The 19,446-nt window shown below is 37.6% G+C and overlaps 1 protein-coding gene across 2 annotated transcripts in view; it reads right to left on the bottom strand.

The window, feature by feature from the left end:
* The window catches only part of LOC100250492 (DNA gyrase subunit A, chloroplastic/mitochondrial), an 88,099-nt gene extending 69,726 nt beyond the window's left edge, over positions 1 to 18,373 (bottom strand). Inside the window, exons 1-4 of one of the 2 annotated variants that reach the window (XM_010660695.3) lie at positions 17,908 to 18,373; positions 15,362 to 15,431; positions 15,164 to 15,229; positions 4,941 to 5,042 (exon numbers count right to left, since the gene is read on the bottom strand). In XM_010660695.3, coding sequence (XP_010658997.1) covers positions 4,941 to 5,042; positions 15,164 to 15,229; positions 15,362 to 15,431; positions 17,908 to 18,269 — 600 coding nt within the window. In that variant the 5' untranslated portion in view covers positions 18,270 to 18,373. The remainder of the gene's footprint in view (positions 1 to 4,940; positions 5,043 to 15,163; positions 15,230 to 15,361; positions 15,432 to 17,907) is intronic. The other variant, XM_002271638.5, reaches the window with a different exon arrangement.
* Between the last annotated feature and the right edge of the window lie 1,073 nt (positions 18,374 to 19,446).

The following is a 19,446-nucleotide window of genomic DNA, read 5'->3' as shown; positions in this document are numbered from 1 at the left end:
CTGTTTCATATGCTGAGGGACTTGAGGATTTCTCCAGAAGAGGACTCAATGATACGAAAAGGAGGGGGTCATGGTTCTTTTCGGATTAGGGATACTTATAAGCTGTTAGCTGCTCCTAGTGCCATCACTTTCCCGAAAAAGAGCATTTGGGTGGATAAGGTTCCAACCAAAGTTGCTTTTTTTGCTTGGGAAGCCATGTGGGAGAAGATCATCACTTTGGATAGGCTCCAAAGACGGGGCTGGCACCTTCCTAATCGTTGCTTTTTGTGTGGTTGTAAAAAGGAAAATGTAAATCATATTCTTTTACACTGTATAGTGGCCAGGGTCCTCTGGGAGATCATCCTTGCCTTGTTTAGGGCTCAATGAGTGTTCCCAGAGACGGTCAGAGGGGCCCTTTTGTGGGGAAAAAGATTTGGAACTCCATCCCGTTATGTATTTTTTGGACGGTATGGAATGAAAGAGAAATAGATTAGCTTTTAGGGGGGGCTCTTTAGCTATACAAAAACTGAAAAATTCTTTTGTGTGTAATTTGTGGAGTTGGGCTAAGGTGTATATGGGAGAGGAGTCCTCTTCGCTTTTAAGCTTTTTGGAATGGCTGGCGGTTCCTTAAGGGCTAGTGAGGTTGTTTGTTCATGTGTTTTTTGTTTTTAGGATGCTATGTATACTACCTGTATGCTTTGTGGCTTTTCGCCCTTTAATATATTTGTGCTCATTTATCAAAAAAAAAAACCATCAAGCACTCTCCTCAAATATTAGAGACCAATCGAACCCTTCTATCCTCTAAGAATCCTCATCATGTTTGTCAAAAAAACTATCAAAGAAACTCAAAATCTTCTCAAAAATACTTTGCTCATCCTCTAACCTTGGCCCTTCCACATACTCTAAGGATTTGATAAATTTTTCTTCCTCCCACCATTACCCACCTAATGGAAATTTCATTTATGACAAACAAATATTTAAGTAGCAAACAATTCCTCGCAAGGGCAAGTGATCAACGAAGGATTAGAGGATGTTATGGTTTGGCAACTGTCAAAGGGAGGCACCTTTTTAGTCAAATCTTTCTACTCCTCCTTAGCAAGTTGTTCTTCACAAGGATTCCCCACAAGCATGGTGTGGAATTCCTAGGTGCCGATGAGAGTTAGCTTTTTTGCTTAGGAAGCAATTTTGGGCAAAATTCTAACTCTGGATCAGCTAAAAAGGAGGGGGTGGACTCTTCCAAACAAATGTTATTTGTGTAAGGGTGAAGACAAGTCAGCGAACCATATTCTCCTTCACTGTCCTATGGCAAACATGTTGTGTCACCTTGTCTTTGCTATGATTGGTGTACAGCGGGTAATGCCTCTCTCAATCAAGGATGCCCTCTTTAGTTCGCGGGGTGCCTTTGTTGGGAAGAAAAGAAAGAAAGCCTGAAAAACAACTCCTATGTGCTTATTTTGGACCTTGTGGAAAGGCAAAAACCGAAGAGCCCTTGAAGATTCAACACTAATAGACCATGTTATTTTATGTATACATATGTTTGGAGTGGGTTAAGGTACATTTAGGGTCAAGTCCTTGTCCCTTTTTCACTTCATAGATTGGTTGAGTTGCAAGTGAAACGAGGGTGTTGTTTTTTGTCCTTCCCTCCTTGTTGCCTTGTATACACCGTGTATATCTTAGACACTTTTTTGGCCCTTTTAATACAATTGCTTTACTTATCAAAAAAAGTAGCAAATAGTTCATTTGTTTAGACAATAAAGCTCAAACATAAATAGATTATGGGCAAAAAATAACAGTTCCCATAATGATCCAAAAATCTAGTGTTGACTTGTCCTCTTACCATCTTTGACCATTTTTTAACATTTGGGAAATTTTCTATAGAAGAGTTAACTTTGTTAAATCCTTATAAAGTCATACTTAAATTAGGACTATTGGACTCACAGTTTTTTTTTTTTTTTTTAATAAATGCATGATTTTTCTTTTTCTTTCTTTCTTTCTTTCTTTCTTTTTTTTTCTTTTTTTTTTTTTTTTTGGCATGTTACAAGAATTGAACTTTTAACCTTCATCATCCTCATCACCCACCACCTAAATGCCCTTTCCAAATATGTTTTTAGAAGAGTCCTTATTGAATAATGTAGAGGTGAACCCCAATTTCCCTAGAACCCTTACAATTTTGGGTCTCTTGAGCCAATAAGTCTTATTTCAACATTACTCTTGCTTTATTTACATTTTTCAGTCTTGTGAACATCCATGTGAAGGGCATTATTCATGCTAGACTCTTGTATCTTTCTTGTATCTTAAATCACTTTGAGTTTCTAAACCCTTTTTTTTTTATAGGTAAGAAAATATATAGGTTATCATCCAAGAGGGGCATTTTGGGAATTGAAAAGTTTCTAAACCTATTTTCACACTAGGTTCAAGAATAAGTTTAAGAAGAGCCTTATTACCTTATACAATAACTCCATACCTAGTAAAACTCCCAAGAAATAAGTGAAATAATGTGTTCGTTTGAAGGTATCCTAAGGAAAGTTTTGTCCTTTGACATCATGTTATTTTGAGCATCTACAAGACATATCTTAATAGATGGGATGCTAATAATTTAGTCATATGGTCACATTGCTGCCCCCTGTAAAGCCATTGCGATTATTTTTCAGGTTTTTTCTACATACACTTGCTTTGTGGTGGGTGATGGGATAAAAATTCGTTTTTAGGAAGATCTGTGGAGGGGATCAACCTTTGTGTTCACAATTCCCAAGACTTTTTAGAGTTGTCACAACTAGAAACCTCTCCATTTCAGCTATTTTGGATACTGATACTGCTTCTTGGAATTTTTTTTCCATCATAATCTAACTGATTTGGAGATTGAGGATCTTGAAAGACTGATGACTTTTCTTTCCCATGTACATTTGTCTTCATTTGTTCCAAATGCGAAAGCTTGAGTACCTTCTTCTTCAAGAGTATTCTCAGTAAAATCTTTCTTAACCTTGACCAATTTCTCAAATTCAATTCCTTTCCATCTAACTAATTTTTTGTGAAAATCAAGAGTCCCCTCTAAGGTCATGACCTTTATTTGGTTAGTGGCACTTAAAAAGATAGATACCAATGACATGCTATAGTTGAGAAAGCCTTTCAAAACCTTTAGTCCTAATTGGTGCATCCTATGTAGGGAGAGTGGAGAGATGATCGATCATCTTTTCCTACATTGTCCGATTACTTTGGGGTTGCGGCATAGACTATTCTCACAAGTTGGGATAGAGTGGGTTCAACCAAGGAGTATTTGCGATATGATGGTTATTTCCTTTAAATGTTTTAGGAACTCTACTAGAGGCAAGGCTCTTTAGAAGATTGTCTCTTTCACTTTGATATAGATTGTGTGGAGAGAGAGGAATGCTAGGATTTTTAGGATACTTGCAAGACACCTGAGATGATATGGAACTTGATTCATTTCTTTGTTTCTTTTCAAGCCTATTGTATTGATGTTTTAAAACCTTTCGCTTTGAGTGTCATTCAGTTTAGTTGGCTATCAACATGTACACCTTAAGGTTAAGCTTACTTGGTGAGGAGTTGAGTTGAGCTTTCGAGTTGTATTTTTGTATAATCTTTTTATTCTTTTTGTACAAATCTCCTTGTAAAGCGGAGGTTTTCATGGGTGTTTTGATCAGGTTTGTATTTCATGGGGACGATTTCTCATCCTTCTTATTTTTTGTTATCTTTAATCAATACATCTTTTGTTTCTAATAATAATAATAATCATAATAATAATAATAATAATAATGTATTGGTTTTTTCTTTTTATGGGTAATTAGTTTAAATCTGAACAAGAGTCATATACATAAATTGGCTAGTCACATTGTTAATGATTCTTTTTTCCCCCTTTTCTGTTGATACACAAGCAAAAATGTAATAAGAGTGCCTAGTAAATAAGCACACCAAAGTACACAAGACATATACAAGGGACTCAAGAGGAGAGAAAAAAGAAAGAAGGGTCAACAAGAAGCAAACCCCCCTCCCCCCATTACCTAGTCCCCAAGCAATCTACAAACCAGCTATGGACATGGAATTCCCACTGATATACCTCCTAAACTAGAACAAGAGGTTACACATACACAAAAAAATAAAAGGAAAGGAAAAAGAAAAAAGTCACAGCCATTACCCATTGAGATTTAGTACTACCAAATAATAATCCATTTAGGTTAAAGATTGACAAATTACGACTACATTGAAATTCTAAAGGCATCATAAGGCCTAAAAGACTTCTTACAGTCTAGGCATAAGATGCAACCCAAGGCAAGCACCTAAGCGAAGGCACAACCTTCGAACAGGTGCAACATTATAATCGTAAATTTGGACATGCAAACATATTTCATACTTTCATATCATCAAATATTGTTCAAAATTCCAAATCAAAGCAAAAATTAAACTTAAAATAAAAATCTAGATTCCAAGCATTTAAAAATAACTGAGGGTGTTGGAATTTTTATGCAAAAGTGCATTCTCAAATTGCATTTGGAAATTATGTTTCCTTTAAATGCTTGACTTGCCTCAATGTCATACATTGACTCAGCTGTCAACCTTAACCTATCCCGATTGGGTTAGGTGTAATAAGTGCGCTAGATTCAAGAACAATAAACATGAGGGTTAAGAGATTTCATAGTTGCCTTCTAATTAGCTATTAGTTTTATTTACTATCCGATGATATCTTTGGCTTGTCATTAAATATAAGTTATATTAATTTGATGACCCTCAAGTTTCATTTATTTATTTATTTTTTATTCCCCACCCCCAAATTCTTTGGTAGTAGCTAGATCTTAACTTCAATGATTAGGATTTTCATTTGATAACTAGCTAGATCTTAACATCCAAAACTAGTTTCAGATTAGCATGTGAATTGATGAATCACAACCTCTAATACTACTGCTATGGGTTTGGCACAATTCATATGAAAAGAAAATATGTAAACCTACTTCCAGTCTGCACTCCGTGTATCGCATAGCGGCAGGAGGATCAGCATCAACTGAACCAAAATTTCCATGCCCTTGAATAAGCGGGCACCGTAAGGAAAAATCCTGAAATAAATCAAATTTATTTTAATTTCCAAGTAATTCATGGCAAAACACAAAATTAACATTCACCCATGAACAAAATTAATAAAATAAAAATGAAAAGGTATTGCACCAAAATCTAAAGAGTTTGGACTGACCAAAAACTGAGGATATAGAAAAAGTTAAAAACTATGTGCATATATCATTCATTTCTTTTTTGTTGCAATGCGGTCAGCACCCCGAGGTTTGGGTCCCCATGGAGACTCCTAAGGGTTTGGCCATGTGAGGTTCCTCGATTATCAAAAAAAAAATATATATCATCCATTTCTTTTTATTCTTCTTTTTTCTTTTGTAAGCAAAGAGAATATATATATATATATATCATCCATTTGTACACAAGTTGCATACAAATGATACCAAAAGGCATAACCAGGAAGAGGGAAAATACAAAAAAAAAGTGCTCTCTATCTCATCTAGATCCCACCTAATCTATAAAATCAATTAAAGGCGTTGATCCTTTTGCTATATACATCCTAACCATGTCAACAAACTCTCAACAAAAGAGCTCTTCAACAATTGAATCGATTGCTCCGCATTTTCAAATGCTCTTCGGTTTCTTTCCTTCCACAAAGTCCAAAAATACACAACAGGGCAGCTCTCCAGATCTTCTTGCGCTTTCATCCCACAAAGAAGCCATGTAAACTTAAAAGAGTCTCCCTAACTAAAAAGAGGACCCTAACGACTTCAAATAAAGAATATAACAAGTGTTATAACTCCCTACCTTTAAGACAATAAAGAAGAATGTGATCAATAGATTCCACCTTGCTTTACAAAGGTAACATCTGTTTCTCAAAGACCATCCTCTCTTTTGAAGTTGATCTAAAATCAATGTCTTCCCCAACAAGCTTCCCAAGCCAAAAAAACTCACTTTAGACCAAACCCACAAATTCCAAATAATGCCTTCTAGGAAAGGGATGAGGCACCTCGGCTCCAACATAGAACAAAGAAATTTGACCAAAAAAGCACCCATTCCTTGAACCCATCCACACCATCCTATCCTCTACTCTCTCCACAAATTTCTCTTGCAATATGAAGAAAAAAGACCCCACAATTTCCAACTCCCAATTGTTCAAGTGACTAGAAAAACACCGATTCCAATGTCTCCCTTCCCTTGCTCTTCTCATACATCTACTACTCATGCCTCTTTAGTCAAAACCAAGGCATGCAAAGTGGGAAAACGCTCAGGGTTCCTCCCTACACCATGTATGCTTCTAAAACTATTTTTTTTTTTTTTAATAAACAAAGAGAAAAAAAATTAAATTAAAACACGCCAAAACAAGGGGCGCTCCCTACGTACACAAGCAGTATACAAAGAAAGCCAAACCCAAGGCAACAAAAGAAGGAAAAAAACCTAAAGGAAAAAGTTAACCAACAATCCAATCACCCAACAAATTCAGAAAAGAGAGATAGTCCAAGTCCAGAAACTATTGAGACCACTCAAGAAGAGACCGAAGAAAGAGGTTCCTCAAGCTCGTATCTAACATCTCTTCCTCTTGGAACATTCTTCGATTTCGGTCTCCCCAAATACACCAAAACAGACAAATAGGCACCATTCTCCAAACTACACTCCTTTTCTTCCCTATGCCCTTAATTTTCCATTCAAGAAGTAGATTTTTCACTAAATCCAAGAACACCCACACCACCCCAAAAGAAGAAAGCAACAAAGTCCAAAGCTCCCTTGTCTTACCACAATGAATTAGGATGTGGTCCGTCAATTCCTCATTCTCTTTACAAAGATTACATCTATTAACCATAGACCAACCCCTCCTCATTAACATATCTACCATAGAAATTTTACCCCAAACTGCTTCCCAAGCAAAAAAACGAGTTCTTAAAGGGGCATACGAACCCCAAACCTCCTTTGCTGGAAATAAGGGGTTGTTCTCATCCTTTAAAAACCTATAATAAGATTTAACACTAAACTTTCCTTTCCTCTCAATCTTCCAAACTAAAGAATCCTCCCCTTCTTGAACCTTTACTGCAAAAATGTGATCCAAAAAACGATTCACCTCCTCCAATTCCCAATCTTGAAAGGATCTTCTAAAGTGCACCTCCCAACCCCCGCCACCACCTCCTTGTCTCTCCCAAAGATCAGCCACTACAGTAGAATTATGGGTTGCAATTTGAACAACAAAGGGAAGAGATCCTTCAGCTTAGAATCTCCTACCCAAATATCCCACCAAAATCTAGTGCGTCTACCATTTCCAATACGAATACTAGTTCTAAGAAAGAACTCCTCCCATCCCTTTCTAATGTCTTTCCAAAGGCCCATCCCATAAGACTCCCTCACCTCTCTATTGGTCCAACCCCCTTCCTCCTCTCCAAATTTACCAACAATGACTTTCCTCCAAAAACTCTCCCTCTCTAAAGGAAATCTCCAAAGCCATTTTCCAAGCAAAGCATGATTGAAGTCCTTCAAATGCCTTAACCCCAACCCTCCATCCCTCTTATCTTTGCAAATAACCACTCATCTTACCAAGTGGATCTTCCTTTTCTCCTCCAAATCTCCTCACAAGAACTCCCTTTGAATTTTCTCCAATCTAAGTCTCACTTTCCTTGGGATTACAAAAAGTGACGTAAAATAGATAGGGAGATTTGAGAGAGTGCTCTTGATGAGGGTAAGACGACCTCCCTTAGAAAGATATTGTTTTTTCCATGTAGGCAATTTTCTCTTGAATCTTTCCTCTACAACATCCCAAACCCATACACGAATTATGAGGGGCTCCAAGAGGTAAACCTAGATAAGTAATAGGGAGATTCCCTACTTTACACCCAAAAACCACAGCAGCTCTGTCCACATCCTCCACTCGTCCAACTGGAATAATTTCACTTTTCTGCAAGTTTATTTTTAGGCCTGATACCACTTCAAAATAGATAACAACCCACTTCTAAAAAACCAACCGGTCCCTATTATCCTCGCAAAAAAGAAGAGTGTCATCGGCAAACAACAGATGAGAAACCGAAACCCCTTCTCCACATCTCCCCATTACCTTGAAGCCCCTAATGAAACCTTTATCCTCAGCTCTTGATATTAAACTGCTAAAAGCTTCCATGATCAACACAAACAAATAAGGTGAGAGTGGGTCTCCCTGCCTTAGGCCTCTAAACGTTGAGAAGAACTCTGTGGGAGTGTCATTCACTAAAACTGCCATTCTCACAATTGATATGCAGAAAAAAAAAAATCTAGTTTCACCACTTGTGTCCAAAACCCATTTTCTCCAAGATTGAAAGAAGGAACCTCCAGTTTACGTGATCGTAAGCCTTTTCAATGTCCAATTTGCACATTAAACCTGCACCGGCACTTCGCTTCCTTGAGTCTATCTCCTCATTAGCTATCAAAACTGCAACCAAAATCTACCTCCCTTCCACAAACGCATTCTGACTGTTCGAAACCAATTTTCTCATCACTCTTTTCAGCCTATTTGCTAGGACTTTGGCAATAATTTTAAAAAGACTCCCCACTAGACTGATGGGTCTAGAATCCTGCACGTCACTAGCCCCCTCTTTCTTCGGGATAAGCACTAAGAAAGTTGCGAATAGAGCTCCTCAAACACCTGCATCACTTCCCCCCCAACGATAGGCCAACAAAACTTCCAAAACGCCAGCGTAAAACCATCCGGCCTTGGCGCCTTATCTCCCCCCAAATCTGAGAGAGCTTTGGAAACCTCCTCCTCCGAAAATTGCTCCTCCAAAATCTCATTATCAAAGGAGTCAAGAATTTTAAAAAGACCTGACTCCACATCTGGTCTTCTCACTAGAGGTTCCTCAAACAAGGATTTAAAGTAGGACCCAATCCCTTCTTTAAGCTCCTCCTCTTTATTCAGCCGAACACCCCTAACTGTCAGGCTACTAATAAAATTTCCCCTTCTCCTCGCATTAGCCATACGGTGAAAGAACTTGGTATTGCTATCTCCCTCCTTCAGCCAAAGAGCCCTTGATTTCTGCCTTCAAGAAATTTCTTCAAGGATGGCACAATGACTAAATTCATCTCTAGTTATCCGCTGACTACTCCTATCTTCCTCAGAAAGAGAACCAAGCCTTTCTTAACTATCCCAATAGTTTAACTTCTCCAAGGTTGCATCCTTCCTAACTGACACATTGCCAAGGGTTTCTTTATTCCACATCTTCAAGTCGTATTTCAAAGCCTGAAGCTTCTTCGCAAACACAAAACTAGGTTTCCCCCTAAAATTGTAAGACTGCCACCATTCTTTAAACTTATCCATAAAACCTTCCACCCTTAGCCACATGTTTTCAAACCTAAACGGGTTTTTACCTTTTCTCATCCCACCACAGTCTAACAAAATCGGGCTATGGTCAGAAACAGGTCTTAGAAGAAGAAATTGCATTGCCCCCAACACATGTTCCTCCCAATCTCCTGAAAATAGAAAGCGGTCTAACCGAGCCTTTAGGGAGCCTCCTTCCCCTCCACTCCAAGTGAAAGCTCCACCTCCCAATGGTGGGTCAACTAATTCAAACTCATCAATAAAGCCTAAAAACTCTCTCATTGTGGTTGACATCTGCTTACCATTGCTCATTTCAACTAGGAACCGCACTACGTTGAAATCCCCTACTATACACCAAGGATCATTCCAAAGCCCCTTAACAGCGGCTAGCTCCTCCCACAACTCCCTCCTCTCCCTTCCTTTGATCGGGCCATATAACCTAGAGAAAACCCAAACAAAACCCTCCTCGCAATTTCTAAAGCGGCATGAAATAGAAAAGAACCCACTTCGACCTCCAACCCTTCCAAAACTCTCTTATCCCACATTACTAACACCCCACCTGCCGAACCCCTTGCATCTAAAGACACCCAACCCAAATTCCTACCAATCCCCAAACTTCTAACAATCCTATCAGGCATTTCCTTCATTTTTATCTCCTAAAAACAAACCAAATCTGGCTTGTGTTTTCTCACCATCGACTTAATGACCATCCTTTTATCTGGGTCATGCATGCCTCTAACATTCCAGGACAATAATCTAAGCTTCATAAGGGACCACAGTAATTTGCCTTCCCAACTCCCCTTCCTCTGCCACTCTTCCAGCCAATCCATCATAGTTAATAGTATTGACGAGCTTCTTCAACTCTCTATCCTTCCTTGAACCCGACAACGTTCCTCTTTTGCTCTCATTAGGCTTCCTGATAAAACATCACCTATTCTCAATCTCCTTAAGGATTCTCAAAATATCATCTTTGAAACCTTCAATCGAGACCCCCACCGACTAACAGAACCCAAGGAATTTCCTATTTACCCAAGGGGATTTGTCCTTTTCCCCTTCTCCTACTACAGTGGTATGAAGATGTGGCGTTTGAACCTCATTACCTCGAGACCTAAGGGTTACTGCCTCATCCCCTCCCTCTTAGCGGCTGGCCCCATCATTACCTGGCAGGGTGAAGGAGCGTCCATCCTTGAGAACCATACAAAGCGGCAACTCAAACTCCAAAGGGTCTTCATACATCCCCTCAGGCTGCCTTGACTGCGAGTACCCCACAGAATCCCCCATCCCCGAAAGAAAAGGAGAAGAAAGGCCAGAAGATTCCCCGGACACCCCCCCAAGAGCAAACGAGATGGGGAACATACCTGGAATATAACTCTTCAAAGGCGAAGCGCTACGGCCTTGTTCCATTGAGCTCGCCTCCTGCTCTTAGATCTCCCCAGCATAAACTGGCTTCGAGAGCTCTGTCTTGAACTCCCGGGACTCAGAGGAAGGGAGCCCTAGGAGAAGCATGGGCTAACCCCTTTTTAAGCCCTTTTATTCTATTGGGCCTAATAGACACAGCCCATCGCCCCTCCTTTTTAGAGAAGCCCAAACCCACTTTCTTAAAAGAAAACTTGGCCCGATGGAGACTAGGCTTCCGAGTGCTAATAGGCCCTCCCAAAGAGTCCCTAAACACCAGCTCGGCCCACTTGGAGCTTTGCCCACCCTGTCCAGCCTCAGGACCCCTTCCACCGCCAAGAAGCTTCTTTCCATCCCTCCTTACCACTTCAGCTGCCCCACTTTTTATCGCGTCAGGAGTCTCTTTCACCAACCAGCATCCTCTTGCAGAGAAACAAGACCTTCACAGTCTATTTGCCTAGCTTTTTCCTCAGGAATCCGAAGCCCCCATCCAATGACTCTGTCACCTACGCCTGCAGCAGGAGTTCCTTCTCCATAGCACACCCTTTCCACGCGCACCACAGTACTTGAATCGCACCCCCCCTTCTTCCTGCTCGAAGGAAGCCTTGCTCACCGGTTCAACTCCCCTTTGAGGCTTTAGAACATTCGCCTCCTGAAGGGCTGAGAACCACACCGAGTCCTCCCACCACAACGGGACAGAGAACGAGGCAAACCCAGCTATCACCTCTAATCTTCCAGGCACCTCCTTTCCATTGTTTTTAACTAGGATTCTAGCCCCCTTCCTGTAACGGGGCTCTTTGGTCTCCTCATCCACATCTACAAAACCCCCACAAGCATCCCCCACCATTTTAAAGAACTCCATACTCCAGAACTGTAAAGGCAACCCTGGGATTCTCACCCAGGATACATCCCTCTGGAACTCCATCCTAGAACACCCCACAGTTGGAGCCCACCAGTCTAGGGATAATCGGACACCATTAAGGAAGCAACTCCCCTCCCCCAACACTTTTTGAGCATCACCCACATTAGTAAATTCAAACAAAAACAAAGAATCTCTTAAGGCAGCTACGCTCACTTGACCATAGAAGCTCCAATGGGTGTTTGCCCAAATCTCCACCACCCTTAAGTCAGGAGCTGCCTCGTCCTCAATATCCCATCTTCCCACCAAAAATCGGCTGAGATCTTTCAACTTCGAAGTGCAAGCCTCATTCCCAACTTCAACCCAAACTTCCTCACTCCTTTTTGCCTTGCTCTTGGTTGCATCTACATAGCTTAAGTCGAGTCTAACAAGAGAAGGTCCATGCCCTCCACCATAGGTACAAGAGACCTCTGCTCCAAACTTAGAGTCATCACCAATTTTAGCTAATTCCTTCAACTTACGTCTCATGAAGTCCCAACCCAAAAGGTCAAAACCCTCTGGGATGATAATGAAATATCTCCTCCTATCATCCTCTGAAAGGACAGAAAGCAAAAGGTAACGTCCAACTTCATTTTGACACATTTCTATCCTAAACCTCCTACCTCGATCATTCACGTCTCCCTTGAACAACTTCTTCCCTCTCCATTTGCAGCAAGCTTCCAGAGACTTCAGAATCCACACCACTACCCCTCTACTTGCTTTGATCCACCTTCGGAAGCCTTTGCCTTTCTCCACTATCTGCACCTCACCCCTACTCTTTGTCCAATCAATCCACAACTCAAAGGATATGGAGTCGATGCGGAAGAAGCATGAGCTTTCCCCCATGATCTTATCCATGTGTTCATTGATAGTTTCTTCGGATGATAATGCTTTTCCTCCACTAGATCGATCACGCCTATTTTGTCCAGTGTTCGTCTGCAACCCTCTCTCTCTCAATTCCCTCTGCTTCTAAAACTTAACCCTTCTCCCACCCCCCAACTCAAAAGAAGTTTTACTATTGAAAAGGTCTCACCCTTTCCTAATAGTTTTTCATAGCCCAACCTTATACCCACCTCACTATGGAAGACCTCCAATCCCCTTCTCCTTCTCTCCATATTTTTTCTAAACAACTTGTTTCCAAAAAGCTTCTCCTTCAAAGGCATATCTCAAACTCTACTTCCCTAGAAGAGCCCTATTAAGACTAGAAAGACATTTGATGTTGAGCCCTCCCTTTCTCTTTTTTATGACCATTTAACTAAATGCAGCTTTTTCTCCAAAGCACCCCATTCCCATAGGAAATCCTTGTGAATCTTCTCAAGCCTCATTTTGACTTTTCTAAGAATACTTAAGATAGACAAAGTAAATAGGCAAATTGGACAAGATACTATCAATCAAAGTAAGTCTCTCCCCTTTCGAAATATATTGTCTTTTCCACATTAATAGCTTCTATCAAAACCTTTCCTCCAACCTATCCCACACCATTTCTATTGTCAATGGAGCTCCTAAAGGCATACCCAAATAGGTAGACAGAAGGTTTCCTACCCTACATCCCAACTTTGCAACCAAATCCTCCACATTGACAATCCCACCAATGAGGACTTATTCCCTTTTCTCAAGGTTGATTTTCATACCTAATATAGTTTTGAACCACATTAGAAGCCAACTTTATTAGACCATTTGAGATTGAGAAGCCTCACAAAAGATAAGGGTATCATCAACAAAGAACAAATGGGAAACCTCTATCCTTTCGCCCTCCCTCCCCTTCACCCTAAAACTCGACCAAAAACCACCTTCTCTTGACCTCTTCAAAAGACAATTGAGTGTCTTCATCGCCACCACAAATAAATAAGGAGAGAAAGAGAGAGGGTCCCCATACCTTAGCCCTCTAGAACTTTGGAAGCAACCAAATGGGGTACCATGTGATAGAACAGAAAAATTTGTCGTAGAAATATACCTTTTGATCCATCTAATCCTTTTTTTGACCAAAAACCACCTTATCAAGATGGCTAGCAAGAAGTCCCAATAAACATGATTATAAGCCTTCTTAATATCAAGCTTGCAAATAGCTCCATTAGAATAGCTCCTCAACATAGAATCTATAGGCTTATTAGCAATAAGAGTCACATCAAGGATCTATCTCCCCTCAACAAAGGCATTCTAGAACTTAGAAACCACCCTTCCCACCACCATCTTCAACCTATTGGCCAAAACCTTAGCTAAAAGCTTATACAACCCACCCATCAGACTAATTGGTCTCTAATCTTTCAAATCCTTGATGCCACCTTTCTTAGGAATTGGCACTAAAAAAGTAACATTCAGACCTTTTACAAACCTTTCCCAATCATAAAACTCAATGAAGAAGCCTAACACTTCCTCTTTCACAAAATCCCAACAAAATTGTCAAAAGGCCAAAAAGAACCCATCAGGGCTAGGAGCTTTATCCCCATTCAATTCTCACAAAGTGTGAGAAAGGCACCTCTAATACAGATACCCCAACACTTCCAAACTATCCATGCCCTCAAAAATCTATTTATTTCTTGCCAAACAGATAAAACAAGGAAATAGAGATGAGCTTCCAAAGCCTCTTCCAACTTTCCAAGGAAAAAGTCTCAAGCTCCAACAACTCCCTAACCAACCAAGGAAGTAACCGAAAATCTCAAATAGAGAAAATAACAAAAACAAAAACTATCTCTCATCCCACAATGAATAAGAATATGATTAGCCAACTCATAAAAACTAGCAATTCATAAAACCTTTTCTAAAATCTGCAAAATATATACAGTTACAAGCAATTTGGAAGTTGATGGTAGCTGGTACAAAGAGAAATAGTTTCTCAATCGTAGATAGGAAACAAGTGCAAGTGAAAAGAACAAGTTATAGCTAAAGCCATAGGCACATTAGGTTACTGCAAATACTACTTGAAAGTGAAGAGTAAAAGTTTCCCCTTTCTCTTGGGTTTGGCTAGGGGGAAGTGCAGAAGAACATCTTCCAGTCCTGAACAAATGCACAGAAATATTAAATTTCCCCTTCAAAGAAACTATAAGGAAAAGATCCTTTCTTTCCACTTTTTCTTTTAATAGGAGTTTTCTTCCCACTTTGCTCCACCAAATCCAATGTGGTCCATCTACAATCCACTCGCTAGGCATTGCTTTCTGAGCATTTTGGCTTCAATCATAGTAGTAATACCTATCTCATATCCATTCACACTTTTAGTTTTTCAATCAGTTTTCTGTATTAAATTTTTAAAAATTGAAATATCTGTAAAATGATATGTATTACATCATCATACAATGCATATACTCCTCTTCAGATTATTTTTCAATTGATTCAGTATTTTTTTAGTCTCCCATGGAGAATAAATCAAATCACTAAAAGATGTCATAACTGGATGACAATATAAAATTGGCAAATTGGCAATCAGACTTAAGCCCAATTTCATACTTCCCGAGAAAGTTGATCAGAATATATAGATATAATAATTGCAAGTGAACAGAGTAAATCGGTTATTCATTGCTTACAATATCCCTCTCCATCAGCAGTTAATCGATTATATGCAATCATAAAATTACCTGTGCCATTCGCACCAAGGAATCATAGACCGCAGTGTCTCCATGTGGATGAAATTTCCCCAGAACCTACAATAAAAGCATCAAAAATTCCAACAGTAACAATTAGATAAAGAAAAGAATAAAACCATAATAGTCCATAAGAAACAATGCTTATTTCTTCCTTCAATATGTGAAATGACTTTGAAAGTGGATTCTAACCTCTCCAACAACTCTAGCACATTTCTTGTATGGTTTTCGTGATGAAAGGCCCAATTCATGCATTGCAAATCTGCAGTGAGAATTTTGAGATCGAACAAATGAAAAATTATCACTCCAGATCCAAGAAATATATTCTATAATTTAGGAATAATATATATAAAGTCTTATAAATTACCCAGATCAATTGATCATTGTAAACTTTTATTTAAAATTTATTTGTAATGTGATACTATAAATGTAGTACCATCATTAAAATTTATGTAGTTAGATGTAAATTAGCAACTGCTTGATTAAACTTAAAAACCTAAACATTTAGAAAAAATTTAATGTCAAACTGAAAACAACCTACCACTAAAAACTATTTAATAAAATAGCAAATATTTAAATAAAAATTAATTTTACCAACAATTAAACAATGTGTAATTTAAATAATTATGTAGGCATTTGTAAATTAGCAATTATTTGATTAAACTTAAAAATATAAACATTTTAAAAAGCTCAAAATCAACATCACCAAAAAATATTTAATAAAATATCAAATGCAAAATTCTTAAAAGAAAAAATCATTAAATTTGAATTTATTTTATAATGCATATTAGGCTTTAAAAAAATTAATTTTATAAACATTAAATAAAATTAAAAATAAAAACAAAACACAAATATTTTATAAAATCTATTTTCTATCCATACTTATCTAATTGTTTTCATTCTATTTTTTTCACACAATTATTTTCTTTGGGGGACAAACTTGTATTTTTGCATTTTATCTTTTTCTAATTATTAAACAAATAAAAAGATATTTTCGTTTTTAAAGGCCCCCCCCCCCAGGCCCACAATGATGGCTTCGCTACTAGTTATGTACAAAGAAAAGAATCAAAGAAATACCAATAAACTCATTGATTGGCTCCCAAGTACCATCCCTAAGCACTTTCTTGTCCTCAAAGATTAGCAATTTCATTCCAATCACCTAAACTGTGGCTAAAAGAGAAAACTGCCAAAGCACTCTGCTCTTCATCCTCTTGCCTCTAGAATTGAAGCATACTATTTATACTAACCTTCTTTGATAAATTAACCATAGGAATGGCTTTGACCTTAGATCTTTGTTTTTCAAATTAGTTTGGCCAAATGGCTATTTTACAACTCAGATAGAGGAACTCGGAGAAAAATACAAAAGAATAAACCTTGTATTTGCCTATCCAAAAAAAAAAAACTATTAGCCTATTTGGGAACTCTTTTTAAAAGCATTTTTTTGTTCTTAAAAACAGAAAACTATTTCCTAGACTTGAAAACACATTTAGTAAATTTTTGACAACAGTTTCAAGAGAACTTATTCTGGGAAACATAGAAATTAAAGCATAATTGAAATTAAAGCATTATAAACAACAATTAGTTTTAAGAAATATTTGAAAACATAGAAAACAAGTTGTCAATATTCTAGGTTCCCAAACAAACTTTTGTTATAGAAAACATAAGATAATTGTTTTTGAAAACTATTCTCAAAAACTGTTATTTGAGAATTGTCCAAACATACCCTATATTTCCTATCTTTAAGATTTGTGTTGAAGTCAAAGTACCAAGTCAAAGAAGTAATAGACCTTGAGTAATAATTTTTCCCCCTTCTTAAATTTTAAACAAGCAAGGAAAAAAGAAACTTCAAAAGCTAGCTTCCCTCGAAGGTCCTCATAAAAGCTAATTTCAGTATGTCTATGAAAATGGATTAAAAAGAAGGTGAGGATTGGTGATAACCCAAAGAAATGGATTTCTAAGGGCAATAATGAGAATGCTTTGCTACTAAAGTGACCTCCCAAGCACTATTTTAGGCTTTTAGCAAATCACACCTACTCTAGATGAAATGCATGATAGAGATTTTTGCTCCTTAGAAAAATTTCATAGATATTTACCAATAAGAAATCATATTCCTTTTGTAGTGACAGAGAAAGAGAACCATATTCCTTAAAGAAACCCCAAGAAGACCTAAACCCCCCTCATGCTTAGACTTGCACATCCTTCCTCATAACGTTTGCCTTGTTACCAATATATTTCTTCTTTTACATTAAAAAAGGGAAAAGGGGGGGAAGACAAACAAACAAACAAACAAACAAAAAACCAATGAGGTTGATTGCTTACAATCAAGGCTTTAGGCTGCTATTATAGCACAAGTTTGAGGTTACAAATTTCACGTCAGAAAAGACGTGCTAGCAATATAATACAATTTCAAAGCAACTGATTTTCATCATTTCAGACCCAAGATCATAGAAGCCTCCACTCATCTCAACTAAACCTAGTACAGTTCTTCCTTAGTTGAGATTTTGATTTTCAGGCGATGAGCCAACATAAAGAAAAGACTAAAATTTTTCGCTTTCTTTAGTTTTTCTAAAAACCAAACAGGGTATTCAATGGGAAAAAAAACACTAGAAACTCAACTACAACATTCAAAATTGGGTTCCCTCTTCTTTTGCTGCACTTTAGCCAACGGTCACCATTTTACTTCCAACATTTTCTCTGTAAGGGAAAAAAAGGAACAAAATGGAAGGAGCACTACTCACAGAATCCGACGGTGCACCGGCTTCAACCCGTCGCGCACATCCGGCAGAGCGCGCCCAAGCAGCACCGACATGGCGTAGGCCATGTAGGCCTCGGTGGCCTCCTTGTGCAGTTCGGTGGGCACAATTCTCCCGTCTCGGCCATCCTTTTCCTTGAGAACCAAGCTCCCGTTTCCTTCCTCGTCGTCCCGGCGGCGAGCCCTCACCAAATGAGGTTTCCGCGGAGGAGCAGTGACGGAGAGGAAGCGGAGGTAAGAGAGACGATGGTGGAGAGGGAGGGAGAACTGGTGGCGGAGGAGCGAAGAAGCTGCAGAGAAGGCCATTGGTGGGTGGAAGAGAGCGGTGGGGGTGAAGTAGGGTTTCATTCGAGTGCCATTAAAATGCAGCAGAGTCTATCTGTAATGTTGTGCTCTCACTTCAGAGCGGGGAAATGAAATGGCAAACCCTGTCTAAAACCCTAAAAAATTGGTCTCCTGCGCGCCAAGTTCCCTTTTGGGTGTTTGGAGTGGTCTGCATGTGCAAGACACGTGACCATTATCCCTTAATTATATTAGTCAAGTTTATATAATAAATATTTTTTAAACACCTTAAAAAATATTATTATTATTTTTTTCTAATATATATATATAAGCTATTTTTTATATAAATATCTTTAAGGTTATAGACAATTATTTGAATATTTTCTCTATTTTATAGACAATACATAAACATTGTCTTAATATATTATTTTGTAACATGACCATATTTTATTTAATGGTGATAATTAATTTTTAATTGGATAATGTATTAAAATTTAATAATTTAAAAAATATTAAACTACTCTTTTCAATATGAAATAAATGTAAACTTGACATAGTTTAAATTTTTAAAACATGATATCATCAAGTCAAACAAATGTATCATATTAAGAGATGTACATGTAATTATATCATAATTTTCTCTTCTTCTTTTTTCTCATACATGATATCTTTTGTATAAAGTTTTGTAAATGAAAAATGACAAAATCTTTTATCATGCAAAGAGATATAAAAACACATTAAAATAAAAAAGTGAATATAATGGAGCACAAATTAAATGAAAAATCATCTTAAATAAGGATATAATAGAAAATATGAAAGTATGAGAAAAAACAAGTTTAGATGAAATTTAAGATAAAAAAAATCAAAGAAAATAAATTAAAAGTAATAATATAAAAATCATAGAATCTTCAAAACTATAATTACAACAAAAAAAAATTAACTCAATAATTTAAATTAAATATTTAAAAAAAATTACAAATGTTACAAAGATAATTTTTTATCATTTTTAATTCTATTTAAATATTATTTTTTAATCTCTACTGACAAATTTTTTTTAAAGGGTAAAATAGTAAAATATATATTTCATTCTGTTTACTTGTAATAAACACTTTAAATATGATTAAATTTAATTTTATTTCATTTGTTTTAATTTTGGTAGGGAATATTTAAATGACATAGTTTGGTAAAAATTATTTATAATTTTTCCTAAACAGTTATTATATGTTGTTTATTTTGTCTTATG

Source organism: Vitis vinifera, chromosome 13, assembly GCF_030704535.1.
Source record: "Vitis vinifera cultivar Pinot Noir 40024 chromosome 13, ASM3070453v1".
In the NCBI taxonomy this organism is placed as follows: Eukaryota; Viridiplantae; Streptophyta; class Magnoliopsida; order Vitales; family Vitaceae; genus Vitis; species Vitis vinifera.
This window is presented reverse-complemented; position numbering and strand designations above follow the sequence as displayed.